The sequence below is a fragment of the Eublepharis macularius genome, chromosome 18 (assembly GCF_028583425.1).
Source record: "Eublepharis macularius isolate TG4126 chromosome 18, MPM_Emac_v1.0, whole genome shotgun sequence".
Taxonomy (NCBI): Eukaryota; Metazoa; Chordata; class Lepidosauria; order Squamata; family Eublepharidae; genus Eublepharis; species Eublepharis macularius.
The window spans coordinates 10,000,001-10,015,532 of record NC_072807.1 but is presented as its reverse complement, the minus strand read 5'-3'; the positions used below and the strand labels follow the sequence as shown (position 1 = coordinate 10,015,532).

Sequence of the window (15,532 nt, the reverse complement as noted above, 5' to 3'; positions counted from 1 at the left end):
CCTTCCCTACAATTCTTACTTGCACTGGACTTTGGAGAAGGCAAGAAATAGCAGGAGTCTCTTCCGTGCGTCCAGCAAGATTCCTGTGGTTTCATACCTTCTACATAACTCAGCATGAGAATTCAGGAAGGGGGAACTGGATCTCAAGCTGGAGGGGACTTTCTTATTGCGATGTCGCGCAAAACTCGCGTGAGAAGACGCTATCTTCCGTGGTTTTTTTGCGACATTCCGCAGCGTTCCGGAAGAAGGTGAGTAGCGTGGAAACGGCCCAGGTGTGGCCATTGTTTCTCTAATAAGGCAAACCAACATTTCCATACCCCGTTTCTTAATATTTAATGAATATCCAGTCAACAAAATAGAATTCATACTAGCTACAGAACTGGGCCAACGTTGGCTATCGATGTTCCACGAACAGCATCTGTGCCATATTCTCTCTTCTCCCTTTTGAGAGATTTCCCGTGTGTTGGGGGTAAAAGATGCACCTCACTGAAACCACAAAATGTTTATAGGAAGTACCTTTAGCCAAGATTCTCTTATTTCTTTCTGTTAATAGAGAGGAAGGCTGAGAATTCGGCTGCAAGCCCAGGTAAGCATACTTTGCCACACGTATCTGATAAATATTAACTATGCTATAATTAGTTACGGTACAATTATAATAAATGCACATTTCTGTAGTGACACATGGTCTCATCATACCCCTGAGCAGACAGCTGCATTAACATCCTCTGGCCACAACAGTGGTGATGCTGGAGAACAACAGAGGCAAACTATTAAAGAGGCAGAGCTAGCCGGGAATCTTGATCCTATTCCTAGAGTACCTAGTTTGAAACCCCAACGCCTCACCCGGTATAAATGCCGTGTTTATCTCGCCAAGCTTCTGATGTTCTGCATGTCGTGGAAGTCACTCTAATACTGACCAATATTTACAGTCTTTCTACAAAATAAAGATCAGGCCATTTCTCATAATGATTAAGGAGGTCAAAGGTACCTGGCAGAAAATTGGATGCAAATCTCATTGTAAATTCTAGTTCTTCGTCATCAGGTATCAACCCCTGCCCGACTACTATAAATTTGTTTTGCAATCATCAGTACTTGCTGACATGAAATTCCATGTGATCTTAGAAAGATGATTTGATATCTTAAGAATCTTGGGTTATTTTTTCTATAATCCATCTTCTGATTCATGAATCAGAGATATTTGGGAAAATACAGATATTGTCTGGAAAGATGTTGAATAGGTGAATCTTTTGTGCCACGTATGACGTAGAGGCCCCTTCCTTGTAGACAACACTGAAGTTCTCCTAGTTTGCAGTACTTCTCCCAGTGCTTCACTGCTCCCTGCAAAAAGTTTCAATGTTCAGCTTTTATTCTTTTCCGTGCAGAATAGCATAATGTATAAATAATGAACACATTACTGTTAACTCAGTAAGTCAACTTGATTAAGCATTCTTTAACAAATTCTGTACCTTAATGCACATGTGGTGGCAACAAGGATGGGATGGGGGAGGAGCAGAGAGAGGGACAAAGGAGACTTCTGACGTAACTACCCTGTGGACTTCTGGCTGTCCAACTCCCGCATTCTGGCTTCTCCGTTTATTCGTTTAACCCCTCATAGCCACCCATAATCAGAAAAGGGGGAGATGCAAGCTTTATATCTGAGCTTTGTGTTTCCTAAAGTGTTCTTATTTGTGATCCCTCCAAAAATAATATGGTACTTAATTCTGAGGTAAGTAAAACCCCTTTCATGGCTATTTTGACTGGACAGACAAGACACAGATGGAACCGAACAACAAACATTTATCTACAGAAAATAATAATAACATTTGATTTATATACCACCCTTCAAGGCAACTTCATGCCACACTTAGAGCGGTTTACAAAGTGCGTTGTTATTATTATTATGACAATCACCCTGTGAGGTGGGTGGGGCTGAGAGAGCTGTGACTGACCCCAGGCCACCCAGCTGGCTTCAAGTGGAAGAGTGGGGAACCAAAGTCGGTTCTCCAGATTAGAGTCCCACGCTCTTAACCACTACACCAAACTGGCTCTGGATTATAAGGGACGTAACACAGTAGTGTGGAACAAGTGGGGAACCGTAGGGACTTGTGGGGGGGATGACTAATTTTCCCTTCCCCAACTATGTCCTCTTTCCTTTCTTCACCCCCCCCCATAGCCTCTCCCCTTTTCCTCCTTCCTTGTTTCTTTTCCACCTGTCTTTGTCTGCCTCCCTGTCTTAGCCTTTCCCCCTCGCCTGTGGCCCAGTTTCATTGTGCCAGCTAAGTCAGGCCCAGTTGCATTGTGAGGTACCTGCAAGGACTTACAGGGGGTAACTCACTTTTCCCTGGATCCCTTTTCCCACACTACTTCCTGTTTCCCTCTCCTTGGCATTCCAGGTTCAAGTGTACCCTTTTTGCACAGCTGACAGGCTTACTACTCAGGTTCCAGGCTGCTCCTTTACCTCACAGACATCCTAGTCATAGAACCGATACACAGAGAGTTAGATTCTACAGACCTTGACAGGGTGCTTGTTTATTTCACTAAAAACAGGTTTTCTGTGCTGTCACCTGGGGGATTACAAGTGGATCTTGGGTCTGGAAAGATTGAGGACCCCGGCTCTAAGCTACTGCTCCCTCAGTCTTCATTGGGCAAGCCAAGCCAAGTAAAAAAAAAAAAACCCTCATGAATTTAACTTCTTCTTTCAGATTAGTTCAGCAGTAGTGTCTGGGTCTACTCTGGAGTTAAATAGAAGCTTGTTCCAGCAGAGACTGACCTTTTACTTCCGAATGTCTGTAAAGCACTATGTATTCTGAAGGTGTTATAAATAATATAAATAATAATCCCTAGTGTTTACTTTTAATGCTTTTAGAGCGCAGATGCTGGAAGCAGGGAGGTTGAGGTTGGAGGGGCACCTGGGTTTCGGTTCTTGGCAGAGGAGAAAGTGCACCAGAGCGGATTCCCTGATTCACAGCTCAGTCTCTTAGCTGCTGTGCTCCATCAGCTTTGTACTAAGACTAGTAGCTGTTGATGTCTCGAACTGGAGGCCTAGTGGATAACAGAGGAAGAGCCTAAGATAGGTGATTCAGTCAGATTTATTTACAGATTTATTTACAGTTAAAAATCAGTACAGACTTGTAAAAGATAGGTGATTCTCTGAGAGCTAAGCTACAAGTGACACCAGTCATGTTTTTTAATGTGTCGGGGTCACAATTTTATTTGGGAACTGTAGTTTTCAAAGACAGATCTGCACGGGGTTGCCGGGGGCGATTAACTTTGCAGGGGAGGGGAGGGAAAGAGTAGTTCATCTCTCCGTTGAGATTGCAAGAAAACAATTGCAAAGTTCCTCTCTCCCAGCGAATTTGTGCAGCTCTCTCTTTGAAAACTACAATTCCAAACACTTAAAAAACATGTGTCTGGTGTCAGTTGCAGTTTAGCTCTCAGAAGTGTCAGTGGTGAAGGGAATGACAGCGTTTGCCTTCTGCAAGCTCATTGCCCACCTCCTGGACACAAAGGTCTTAAATTTTTCTGGGTTGCCATCCTAGCTCTTTCATTTGCAAAACAGGGAGAATCCCAGGAGAGTCCTTACTCTGTTGTTTTTCTGTCTTTGGAAAGTAACCATGTGCAGAATCACAGCGTTTCCTTCAGTCTGCAGGACTTGGGCAGTGCTCATTTCCTGCATAGGTCAAGGGGAAGGGGCTGAAGCACCACTTGTCCTTTCCCCCTTCTCCTTACACTACTTGTCTCTCTCCGTTGTTCCTGGCCTCACTTTCCCATTTTTCTTCTTGCTCGCCAGTTGTCTGCTACAGGGCTGACCGGGACCAGCTCCGGCATCACCTCATTCAGTGGCTTGAAGCTGAGATTGTTCCTGACGGCTGGTTCTCTAAAGGCAGCAACTACACGGAAATCCTAGAAAAATACTTCAAGGTAGGGATGGCAGGAGAGAGAGGGAAGAACATTTAACTGGCAGAGGAGGCAGCTGGATGTTTGTTTCATGCTGGGGACTCTGGCTCTTCAAGGCCACGTTAGGATTGCCCAGTCAGAACAGTTCAGGTATTCGGCTTCTGGATTTTCCTCTTCCTTTCAGCTCCCCCCGACCCCATTTACAGAAAAGTAATCGATCAGCTTCAGGGCTGGTGTCAGCATACTCCGAGGTGGGACAGCTGCCCGGGCCCTCGGCTTCTGGTGTGTGCCACTGCTGCTGACTCCCTGCCCGCACCTCTCCTCTGATACCTGCACTCACCCCCTTCCACCCCCTGCTTTGTCTCTCCTCTGCTCTCAGCTGCGTCTGCTGCCGAGCGCTGCTGGAGAAGGGCCTGTGGGTGGTGCACAAAGCATCAGCGTTCCTGGTGGCCGTGGCAGCGGCACTCCTGGTGGCAGCCAGCAGCTACCCTGCAGGCAGTGCGGGCCGCTGTGACTGCAGGTCTGCAGACCAGTATTTCCTGGTGCTGCCACTCCCTTCTCAGGGTTATCACGGAGCACAAGGAAATGAACCGGGAGCTGCACCTTGGCAGCAGCCGCCGAATGGGGAGGAGGAAATGCTGGTCTGCTCCCCACCTTCCGAGGGAGAAAGAGGCGGCGGCGGCGGAGGTGGTGGAGAGCTGGGAGTGCCTTTCATTCCTTCTCCAACATATGCAACTTTGAGTAGTTTATATAAGGCCTATACTTTCTGCCCATCCAGGTAGACAAAGAGCTTTTCTACTCTCAAAAATGCTCTCGGATAGATCCCAGGACATAACACATAAGGTTGCTAAGTTTGGTTGGATGGCAATAAAGAACAGGAGTTCGTTTACTACCAACTAAAGACAGTTTTGTACTATGGTTTTATGGTACCTGGGTTTTATGATATGCTGAAATTTAAATTTTACGCATTTTTAAATATTTTAAATATTTTAAGGCAATGTAATCTATTATGTTACTGAGGTATCTTTTAATCGGAATTCTCTAGTTTATCTCTGTAACATTGATCATTCCTGTAATTCTTTTGCTGGTCTAGGACCGTAATAATAAATTTGATTTGATTTTGGAACCCGGGAATGGGTGGCATGAAGATCCGCTCTCCCTGCTGCCTCCTGTCCCCCACTGGCTTCAGGTCGCTCTCCTGCCGTGGCGCAGAGTTTGCCTGAGGCCAAATTATCCAGCCCATCAGAGACTGGATCCGATCAGGGATTTATGTGAAGGGGTTTAGCCGGATTATGCCAGATCAGCATAAATCCAGCTATTTAGCGGCTTCATAAATCCTCTAGCTACATCATGCCACCTTCCCTTCCCAGTCTAACAGTTACTCCAGTCGACTCCCATGATTTCAGTGCGTATAGACTGAAGTAACTCTGCATAAGATTGTGCTGTAAGGCAGCAATCCTAAACAGGTCTGTTCAAATAGATCAAGATAGGTAGCCGTGTTTGTCTGCCTCTAGCAGTAGAAAAAAGCAAGAGTCCGGTAGCACCTATAAGGCTAACAAAATTTGTGGTAGGGTAGGAGCTTTCATGAGTCACAGCTCACCTCTTCAGATATTCAGAATGCTACCCAAGCCTGCCCAGTGGGGCTTTACTTCCAGTAGGGTGTTGTGAAGATTGCATGTGCCTTATTAAGCTGCATTGCCCCATAAGCCCCTTGGCTCCCGTGGGTTTTCAAGGCTTTGCCTCTGTTGAAGATTGCAGTGTAAGGAAGGGGACCAGCATTTAGAGGAACAGTAAAGATGTGGAAGAAAATACCAAATCGGCTATGAAGAAGGGATAGAGGTTGTACCGGTCTCATCCGTATTCCTCTGTTGAGAGGATAACAAGCTTTCTGCATAAAGGAGATGCAGGAGTTGCATGAAAAATAAGTCAAGATATTTTTATTATAAAAATAAAACGCACGAAAAATAAGTCGTTTGTTATTTGTTAACTCAGTTTGCTACATCTCCCAATCCAGATCTTAACTTGTTTATTTATTTTAGTTACGTCATTTCTAGTCCGCCTTTCTCACTGAGACTCAAGGCGGATCACACAGTATGAGACTAGTGCAGTCAGTATCAAGTACAGTTCCATACAGTGTCAAGGACATTTCCATAAACAATGCCATAGGGTAAATAGATACAAGCTTAAAAAGACATAGCATTAGCAAGAATCCAATACAAAGTAGAAAAAATACTGAAACAGAATATAATCAATTCTAGGACTGACATTAGACAACATAAGGTACAGGTAGTACATAGGAGTACATATTTAAAGCAACAGATAATATGTAAAGCAACATAGTGGTGAAGTCTACAGTCCCTAACTCATTAGTGAAGCTTCTGAGACCCCCATCCCTACAATATAGGCCTCCCATTTAGTTTTGCATCGTTTGTGGAAAGCCAGGAGCGTGGGGGCTCTCCTGACCTCTTCAGGCAGGCTGTTTCACAGGGTAGGGGACACCACAAAGCCTGTGTACAGGCTGCTGTTGATTTCGCCCACATGCAGGCTGGCACCTGCAGGGGACCCTGTTTAGATGAGCGAAGTTGCCGTGGAGGAACATAGGGAGGGAGGTGGTCCCGTGGGTATGCCGGACCAAGGCCATGAAGAGCTTTGTATGTATTAAAGTGGATTTTGTTCCTCCAACAATTTCTGCAGCTAGAGAAGTATGGTGTATAAGTTCAGTTCAACCTGTTCTCACATGTTAAACTAACATGGTCAAATCCATACTTAAAAACTGGGAAGAAATCTTTCGCATGGAAGGCTCAGACAGATAAAGGGAATTTTTATTTTAGATCAATTGATAGGTAATGATGATGAGTTCTTGTCATTTTTCCAACTGTGGCCTACATATGATTTGCCAGCTTCTGCCAAGCGGCAACATTTGTTGGTGTCCAAATATGGTCCGGCAGCTTTGCGTCCATGTGAATCTTCCCCACTTTTGGAGATTCTTATTGAATCAATACAGAAAGTGAAACCTACAATATTTGTATATTAATATATATGGTCAGTTAATAAATATGATACACAGACCCTTAGAGATGAATGGAACAATGACCTAGAGCATCCAATTTTGCTAAAGCAATGGGATAAGGCTTTAAGTCATACACCTGTTACTACTGTGAATCTGTTTAGGGAATATTGGACACCACAGCATCTTTTTACTAAAGGTTTAAGCACAGTGTCTTACTGTCGGCAGCGTAATTCACTAAATGCATCTCTTGAGCATATACTTTGGACATGTTCAGTGATTCAGCCCTTTTGGAAGGAAGTTATTAGGCATATTAATTTTGTGTTAAGAAACTCGCTTATCTTTGAGGATGTTAATGCACTGTTAAACTACTTGCCTGTCTCTTGGAATCTAGCCAATGGTCAACAGAAATGGACCCCTCTTTTTGCATCCTGTTTTGTGCCTTTCCAGAATTTTGACGATGGGGATTCTCATCTAGACTCCAGTGAGTTCCTAAAGTTTGTGGAACAAAATAAGACCACTGTCAACCTCTCTGCCTACATGGACCAAGAGACCGACAGGCTGCTCAGGTAGGCTGAGGCAGGAGAATAAAGTTCAGGTGGCACATAGAACTTGGTTAACATAATGTTTGCAGGGAGTTTTTTAAAAAATGAAAGCAGTCTTGGGGGGCGGGCTGTCATTGAGAGCTGGAAGAAGGGTAGTTGGGACTGCCTCTCAGTCTACATCTACGGGTCCACCTCCCACCCTATGTTCCTTGCAGGACACAGATCAATGGATAAGCATCTTTTGGCGGTCCCTGGCCCCAAAGAGATCTGCCTTGCCTCAACCAGGACCAGGGCCTTCTCAGCCCTGGTGCCTGCCTGGTGGAACTCTCTGTCTGTAGAGACCTGGACTCAGCAGGAATTGTTATCTTTCTGCCGGGCCTGTAAGACAGAGATGTTCTCCCAGGTGGTTGAGGCAGGTGGGCCGTGAAAACTGCCTCCTGCCATAGCGGGGTTTACTCTGTCAGCATCTAATAGTTGGCCATCCGGCCCCATGGATTGCTGTTTGGATTGTGCAATATGTGTGCGGCTGTCTTTTAGAAATTGTTTTATGTATTTATTGAAGTTTTTATCTGGTTTTAAAGTAATATGTTTATGTATTTTATATATGTTGTATTCCGCTCTGAGCCCGTTCGCGGGGAGAACGGATTAGAAATATTGATGATGATGATGATGATGATGATGGTGATGATGATGGACCCTTGCCTTTCCTGCTGTTTGTCTACTCCCCCACCAGCTGTTTTACTTGAGAAAAGCCAGGAGGTGGAAAAGCATCTTAAAGAGGAAGGGACAGGAGGTTCTTTCCATTATAACTTACATCTTTTTCATTGAAAAAAAAAAAGACACAGACAAGGGAAAGAGCCATTTTATTTATTTTTTATTTATTATTTTATTTTATTTATGTCTTTTATAGTCTACCTTTCTCACTGAGACTCAGGGTGGATTACACAGTGTGAGATTAGCACAGTCAGTATCAAGAACATTTCCATAAGCAATGCCAGAGGGTAAATAAACACAGTTTTACAAATTGCGTTAGTAAGAATCCAATCCAGAGTTGAAGAAATATTGAAACAGAACAGAAGCAATTCTAGGGCTGACATTAGACCACATGAAGCACAAGCAGCTCGTAAGGCAACGTAATGGTGAAGTCTGTGGTCCCTGACTCATTAGCGAAGCATCTAGACCCGCTCCCTACAATACAAAAGCCTTTTTGAATAATTCGATTTTGCATCGTTTGCGGAAAGCTAGGAGCGTGGGGGCTCTTCTGACCTCCTCAGGCAGGCCGTTCCACAGGGTAGGGGCCACTACAGAGAAAGCCTGTGTACGGCTGCTGTTGATTTCGCCCATGTTCAGGGTGGCACCTGCAGGAGACCCTGTTCAGATGAGTGAAGTTGCTGTGGAGGAACATAGGGAGGGAGGCGGTCTTGTCTACCAATTATCAGAAAAGCAAAACTTGAGCAACAGTTGCAGTGACGCACTTTTGCATAACTCTCATTTTCACTATCTGGTTTTAAAGATTAAATGCAGCCCACACTAGTGGAGTGGAGTCGTCATGTAAATTGCGCTGGCATCAAATTGCACACTCAGTTCTATTTCATGTTTCTCCTCATAAAAAGGAATATGAACAGAAAGAATTTCCACTGGGCTCTTTGGCAGCCGCTCTCACAGGGTTGCCCTCGCCATGAACTAGTATTTTGCTGATGCAAGCATGCAGCAAAGATACCAAAAGTTCTTGCCTGTGCCTTTTTCAAGGTCCTTGTGGCCTACTGGTTTTTAAGCTTACTCATTAACTTTGCAAACTCCTTGAGTCTACGTTTCCCTACAAACGTGGATGAGGGCTGCTGGCGACTGTGGTGCTTGCCAAACTGATAAGGAAAGGGATCTATTAATTTAGGCCAAAGATCGAGGGCCATCTGTGTATGCGCTTTAGGAAACCCAGTTGAACTGCGCTGACCTTGTTTGCTTGTGAAGAGGTTACCTCTCCTGCTGTTCCAGAATCTTCCTCGCGGCCGAAGGGTTCTGAGCCGGCAGGACTTCTTTCTTTCTTCCAGGGGACTCTGTGTGGATGCCCTCATTGAACTTTCAGATGATAACGCTGATTGGAAGCTCAGTTTCAATGAATTCCTCAAGTGCCTCAATCCGTCTTTCAACCCACCGGAGAAAAGTAGGAGCTCCTTGCCTGCTAAGGGGTGGAATGGGGCCCCTGAAACAGAGGGAGAGCAGAGAGCAGCCTAAGGCCAAGAGCCAGCACGAGTCTGGAACTCATAACCCCCTCCCCCCGCCCAACCCATCCCTCCTATTAATTCTAGGTCTTTTCCACACTGGGCTTTCCCATCGGTTCTGGCCCCGTACTGCATCAGTTTCTCTTCAGATTTCTGCATGCACAGTCAAGATACCCCGATTCATTCTCCAAACTGCTTCCCAGACTTTTTTGTGTTCTGCTCAGAGAAAGGCTGCATCTGCTGCAGAATTGATCTTCCTCCCGTTTTTCTGCAGCTTTTCTCCCTGCGCGCACACCCCAGTTAATTTTTTTCTAGCAAAGTCAAACCGGAGCTTTTTTGAAGTGCAGAATGCTTTCTTCCATGTGAGGCCTGGCCCTGGCTTTCGCCCTCCCCTTAATTCCTTGGCATCCTGATTGGTTGAACAGCAACCAATCTAGTATTTTTCTTGATGTTTTAGAAAATTAAATTGCAACGTTACAACATGGGCCCCTTAAAGAAAAAAAAAATCTTGCAACTACCGGGGGGAAACTCTGCAATGTGACTATGACAAAAACTCTGCAAAGAGCTCTGAATGCCCCTTGCTGTCTTAAAGGTTTTAACATGTGCTTCCTATACTTTTTAGTCCATTCTTTTTTGTTTGTTTGTTTTTTAATTAAACAGCAGCGTTCAAACTTTGATGCCCTTAAAAACACAAAAAAAGACTTGTCCGTTTCTTCAGGAATCAACTGAGGTAACTGACAAGAGTCCTCAGCGAATCCCCTGAGGAAACTGACGTGTTCCCCAGAAAGCCCTCAACAGAAATGGGGCATTTTTCAAGTGCAAAAATAAAAAACAGACACCACTTTGGTTCAACTCCCTCAAAGTGTAGAATTAAAGAATCAAAACTGTATGTGGCCAGAACTGATGAATAAAGAAATAGTAAAGAGTCCAGTAGCACCTTTAAGACTAACCAACTTATTTGTGGCATAAGCTTTCGAGAGCTTTATTATTTTGCTACCACAGACCAACACAGCTAACTCCTCTGGATCGATTAATGAAGAGGACCCGATCCTTATGGGTTAAATATACAGAAAGCCCGATGTAAAGTTCACCATGCAGAATTGACTCTAGTCTCAGACCCCTGCACCCAAACCAAAAATGCAAATATTTGCTTTTATGAGTCTCTGTATGCAAGACGTCTTATACAGGGCTGCTCAATTGTAAGAAGACACGATGTTAGCCAGGAAGCATAGTTTAAAAATACAGAGCCAAAGGCTCTGTCAATTTCACCTATCTACATGAGGGTAGTTTTAAAAAACAGAGCTGGCAGAGATCACTCCTCAGACGGTTTGTTAACTTTATCTTCGCCTCCCAGAAGGGGAGGTGAAATCGACAGAGCCTTCAGGGAGGCAAAGATGACATTAACAAACCCTCTGAGGAGCGATCTCTGCCAGCTCTGTTTTTTTAACCTACCTTCATGTAGATAGGTGAAATTGACAGAGACTTTGGTTCTGTCTTTTTAAACTATGCTTCTCGGCTAACATTACATCTCCCTACACTTGAGCGGCCCTGTGTAAGACGTCTTGTACAGAGAGACTCTCCGTTACCTCTTAAACAGGGTCATTTTCAGCTGTCACCACCATGGTGGAAACTGTTTACCTTTACTTTTGAGCAGAGAGCAACGTTGAGGTCAAGTAAGAAAGCGGGTATCGGGTTTGACTGGAAGACTATCATGCAGCATTCCAAATGCACACCATTCCACATACATGCAAACCATATTCTGTCCTCTGCTGTTTCAGAGTGTGCCCTTGAAGACGAGACGTATGAAGATGGGGCAGAGACCCAGGTGGAGTGTAACCGCTGTGTTTGTGCCTGTGGGAAGTGGGTGTGCACAGCCATGACCTGCGAGGGTATGTACAGCTCAGAAAAAACAGGCACACTATAGCAGGATCTCTTTTTTAATCCCTAATTTTCTGGGGTGGGGACGGAATGTGGTGCCTGGACCACCAGGTCTTGGTCCAAGCACTTCCTTTTGCTCCCTTGATGAAAATAAATGGGAATATTGGGGAGCATTGTAAAAGCACACAGGTTCGCTAAACAAAGATCAAGCCAGATTAAGCTGCCTGGTGTAATTTTTTTGGAGATGGTAACTGGGTTTTGGGGGTGGGTGGGATTAATGCAGTGGTCATTTTGGATTTTAATAAAGCATTTAGGAAAATACCATGTAACAAATTATTATTCCAACTAAAAATAATTGTATCAGCACAAACAAAATGCGGAAGACTCTAGTTATAAAAAAGAAGGCTAAAAGTCAGTGGTGGGGGGGGACCACTTCCAAATTGGAGAGCGGTAACCAGCACAAGGACTGTTTTGTGCCTAGTCAGCCAGACTGCTCAGGAGTCAGACACTTGGCTGGCTGGTCTCTGACACAAGAGGAACTGGAGCGCACGGCTTGCGCCTAGTGGACCAGTTGATTCAGCCGTGCAGCTCTCTTAAGCCTCAGTGTAAAAAGGGTGAGAGGAGATCTGGCACAGCGGCATTTGGTTGGTGGCAGGTGTCCGAGCGCAGGCTGCCCTGGCCATCATCCTGCAAGGAAAGGAGGCGTCCAGCTTGGAGAGCAATCCGAAGCAGGTCAACTCCGAAGTAAGTCTCGGTGAAGGGGCACGCTGCCAGCCTCGCGTTTTGCCTCCATTGCGCAGCCTCTGCCTAGGCCTTTCACCGCTGCCGTTCCTGCTATCTAGAGAGGCTGTGGGCCCTGGTTCGTGTCCTGCCTGTTGGGGGCCCACTAGTACTCTCTGACGCAGGTGGCAAGGACCCGTTTAGGGGCTCCGGTGGGGTGTTCTCTGGTGCTGTTAGAGCACAGTCAGTCAGTGCCTTGCTTTCAGGCTCTGGCAGAACCCCCCACTCTTTGGTGCCTTTTTGTCTTATATTCACAAACTAAGAACTAGAGGCAAGTGAGAAAATCTGCATGAACTTGAACAATTGTAAAATTTTAAATACTCTGGAGTTGCCAGACAGCTTAGAGTCATGGCACAGGTATCAGTACATCAGTACGAAGCTCTCCCGGAAGGATGTAGAGCAAATTATGGAACTTTACGAGGCCCTTATCTTTTGAAAAGCCCTTTGGTACTTGTGGGGGAGTAGCCCATAAGGCATATAGCCATGCCTGTGTTTGGGGGTCTTGTTGCCCAGGTTCCAGAGCCTCTCAATCTCAATCCCCTCCCGGATGGCGGCAAAATTTTCCTGCAGGAGCACTGAAGACTTGGTTTTGTCAGGAACGTGCCAGGTATACACAGGGTTCCTGAACAGAGCAGCTGCTGTCCAGTTCTGGGAACTGAGGGTGTACGTCACCTTGAAGTCAACCCAGGAAAAGAACAGTGACTACCTGATCTGACACTGTGTGAGCTTGTTGGCAGTCTGTAGACATTCCAGAGGCCTGTTCGAATTTCAGTGGGGTGCTAGGCCCCTTACAGAATGGGGTGCCATGTCTTGAGGGCCACTTTAATGACTAATAATTCCTTGTCCTAAATGGTATAGTGCTGCTCAGTTTCTGGCAGCGGTAAGCGCAGGGTTGCAGAGGTGCTTGCGGCGAGCGCTGCTGCAACAGTATTGCCCTTTCTGCAACTTTGGGGAGCTTGTTTCTACCATGAATGGCAGGGGCAAGGCCAGCACTGAAAATGAGGGATGAACTGCCGGTGGTAGTTGGCAAATCCCAGGAACTGATGCAACTCCTTTCCATTTTGTGGAGCGCACCAATCCACGACTGCCGTCACCTTCTGGGGGTCCATCTGGAGTCCCTGTGGTGAGATGGTGTGCCTCAGGAATTCCACTTCAGTCACGTCGAAGGCATGCTTCTTAAGCTTGGCATAGAAGTTGTGCTGGGCCTTTTATTCCATACAAATCTGCCCTACCCCACAAAAACCCAATGCCTCTCTTTTCTGGGAAAAGAGGTGGTGGAACTCGGCGGGTTGCCCTTGGAGAAAATGGACACATGGCTGGTGGCCCCGCCCCCTGATCGCCAGACAGAGGGGAGTTGAGATCGCCCTCTGCGCCAGTTGGCGTGGAGGGCAATCTCAACTCCCCTCTGTCTGGAGATCAGGGGGCGGGGCCACCAGCCATGTGTCCATTTTCAAGAGGTTCCGGAACTCCGTTCCACCGCGTTCCCCCTGAAAAAAAGCCCTGCCTCTCTCCAGCTTCCAACCTGTGAAGTTTCTACAAGGAGCAATTTTTTTGTCTTTGTGACTGGAGGCCTTGGGTGATGTGGATCCTAGCTCTGCGGGTGGATCTGGTTGAGGAGGCATTACCTCCAGTAGTCTGGGTTTGGAGGTGCTGAGTAAGGGATCTCTCGCTTGGAGGGGACTCCCCCATTGCCTGTTTTGGCAGCGTCAGCATCCAGGCCACTGCAGCAGGTGCTGTCGTCCTGCCACCCTCCACACTCGCTCTCCTTATGACGTATTATTATTTTCACAGTCAAAGGGGCCAAGAATACCCTATGAAATCCACACCAGTCACTTCCTTTTTGAGAACCACTTGAAATTAATTAGGCAAGGGCATCAAAGGACTTGAGGCCTTTGCCGTTTTCTAATTAGCGTCAAGATTCAGGCCTTCACCTCTTCTCAGCCAACCTGCTGAGTTTCTCTTGTTTAGCAGGTTAGGAGGAGAAAAATAATAGAATCATACAGATTATCTAGTCCAACAGCCTAAAGCATCCCCTACAAGTATTCGTTCAGCCACTCCTTGAAGACTGCCAAGGAAGGAGAACCCACCCACCTCCCTCGGCAGTCGATTCCCCTGCGAAATTACTCTTAACGTGAAGAGGTTTTTCTAACATCCAGCTGGTACTTTCCCACCTGTAGTTTCAGCCCATTGTTTCGAGTCCTAGCCTCTGTTTCCAACAGGAACAGCTCCCTCCCCTCCCCTAAGTGACAGCCTTTTAAATTCTCAAAGAGAACAATCCTGTCTCCCCTCAACCTCCTTTTCTCCAAATCGAACATTCTCAAGACCTTCAGTCCTTCCTCGCAGGGCTTGGTCTCCAGGCCCCTGATCGTTCTGGTTGCTCTCCTCTGCACCTGCTCCAGTTTCTCCACATCTTTTTTGAAATGAGGCCTTCAGAACTGCCAGTGGGGCCTGACCAATGCAGTATATAGTGGGACAATGACATTCTGTGATTGGGATGTTATGCCTTTGTTGATAGACCCCAAGATTGCATTTGCCTTTTTTGCTGCTGCCTCACACTGACTGCTCATATTTAGCGTCTCATCCACCCGTACCCCAGATATTGTTCATCCAGACTGATACTGTATCCCTCATCCAGTATGCACGCTTTGCATTTTGTTAACCCTGATGGAGAACCCAGCACTTATCCACGTTAAATTGCATCTTATTCAAATCTGCTCACGTTTCCAGTGTGTTCAGATATTGTTGAATTCTATCTCCATCTTCAAGGGTGTTTTCTACTCCTCCCAGTTTAGTATCATCTGCAAATTTACTGAGGAATCCCTTCACACCCTCATCCAGATCATTTATAAAAATATTGAAAAGCACCAGGTTCTCTTATCTCATGAAGATAGTTTCAGGTGGGTAGCTGTGTTGGCCTGTAGTAGAAGAGGCCAGTTTGGGGTAGTGGTTAAGAGCATGGGACTCTCATCTGGAGAGCCAGGTTTGATTCCCCACTCCTCCGCTTGAAGCCAGCTGGGTGACCTTGGGCTAGTCACAGCTCTCTGGAGCTCTCTGAGCCCCACCCACCTCACAGGGTGTTTTGTTGTGGGGATAATAATGACATACTTTGTAAACCGCTCTGAGTGGGCATTAAGTTGTCCTGAAGGGCAGTATATAAATTGAACGTTGTTGTTGTTATTAAGAGCAACTAGATTTCCAGAGCATGA

The 15,532-nt window shown here is 45.9% G+C and overlaps 1 protein-coding gene across 1 annotated transcript in view; it reads left to right on the top strand.

Annotated features, from left to right (window-relative positions):
* Positions 1 to 15,532, top strand: part of FSTL1 (follistatin like 1) — a 49,387-nt gene that overhangs the window by 26,623 nt on the left and 7,232 nt on the right. Inside the window, exons 5-9 of the mRNA XM_055002776.1 lie at positions 554 to 586; positions 3,791 to 3,921; positions 7,355 to 7,473; positions 9,498 to 9,610; positions 11,447 to 11,557. Coding sequence (XP_054858751.1) covers positions 554 to 586; positions 3,791 to 3,921; positions 7,355 to 7,473; positions 9,498 to 9,610; positions 11,447 to 11,557 — 507 coding nt within the window. The remainder of the gene's footprint in view (positions 1 to 553; positions 587 to 3,790; positions 3,922 to 7,354; positions 7,474 to 9,497; positions 9,611 to 11,446; positions 11,558 to 15,532) is intronic.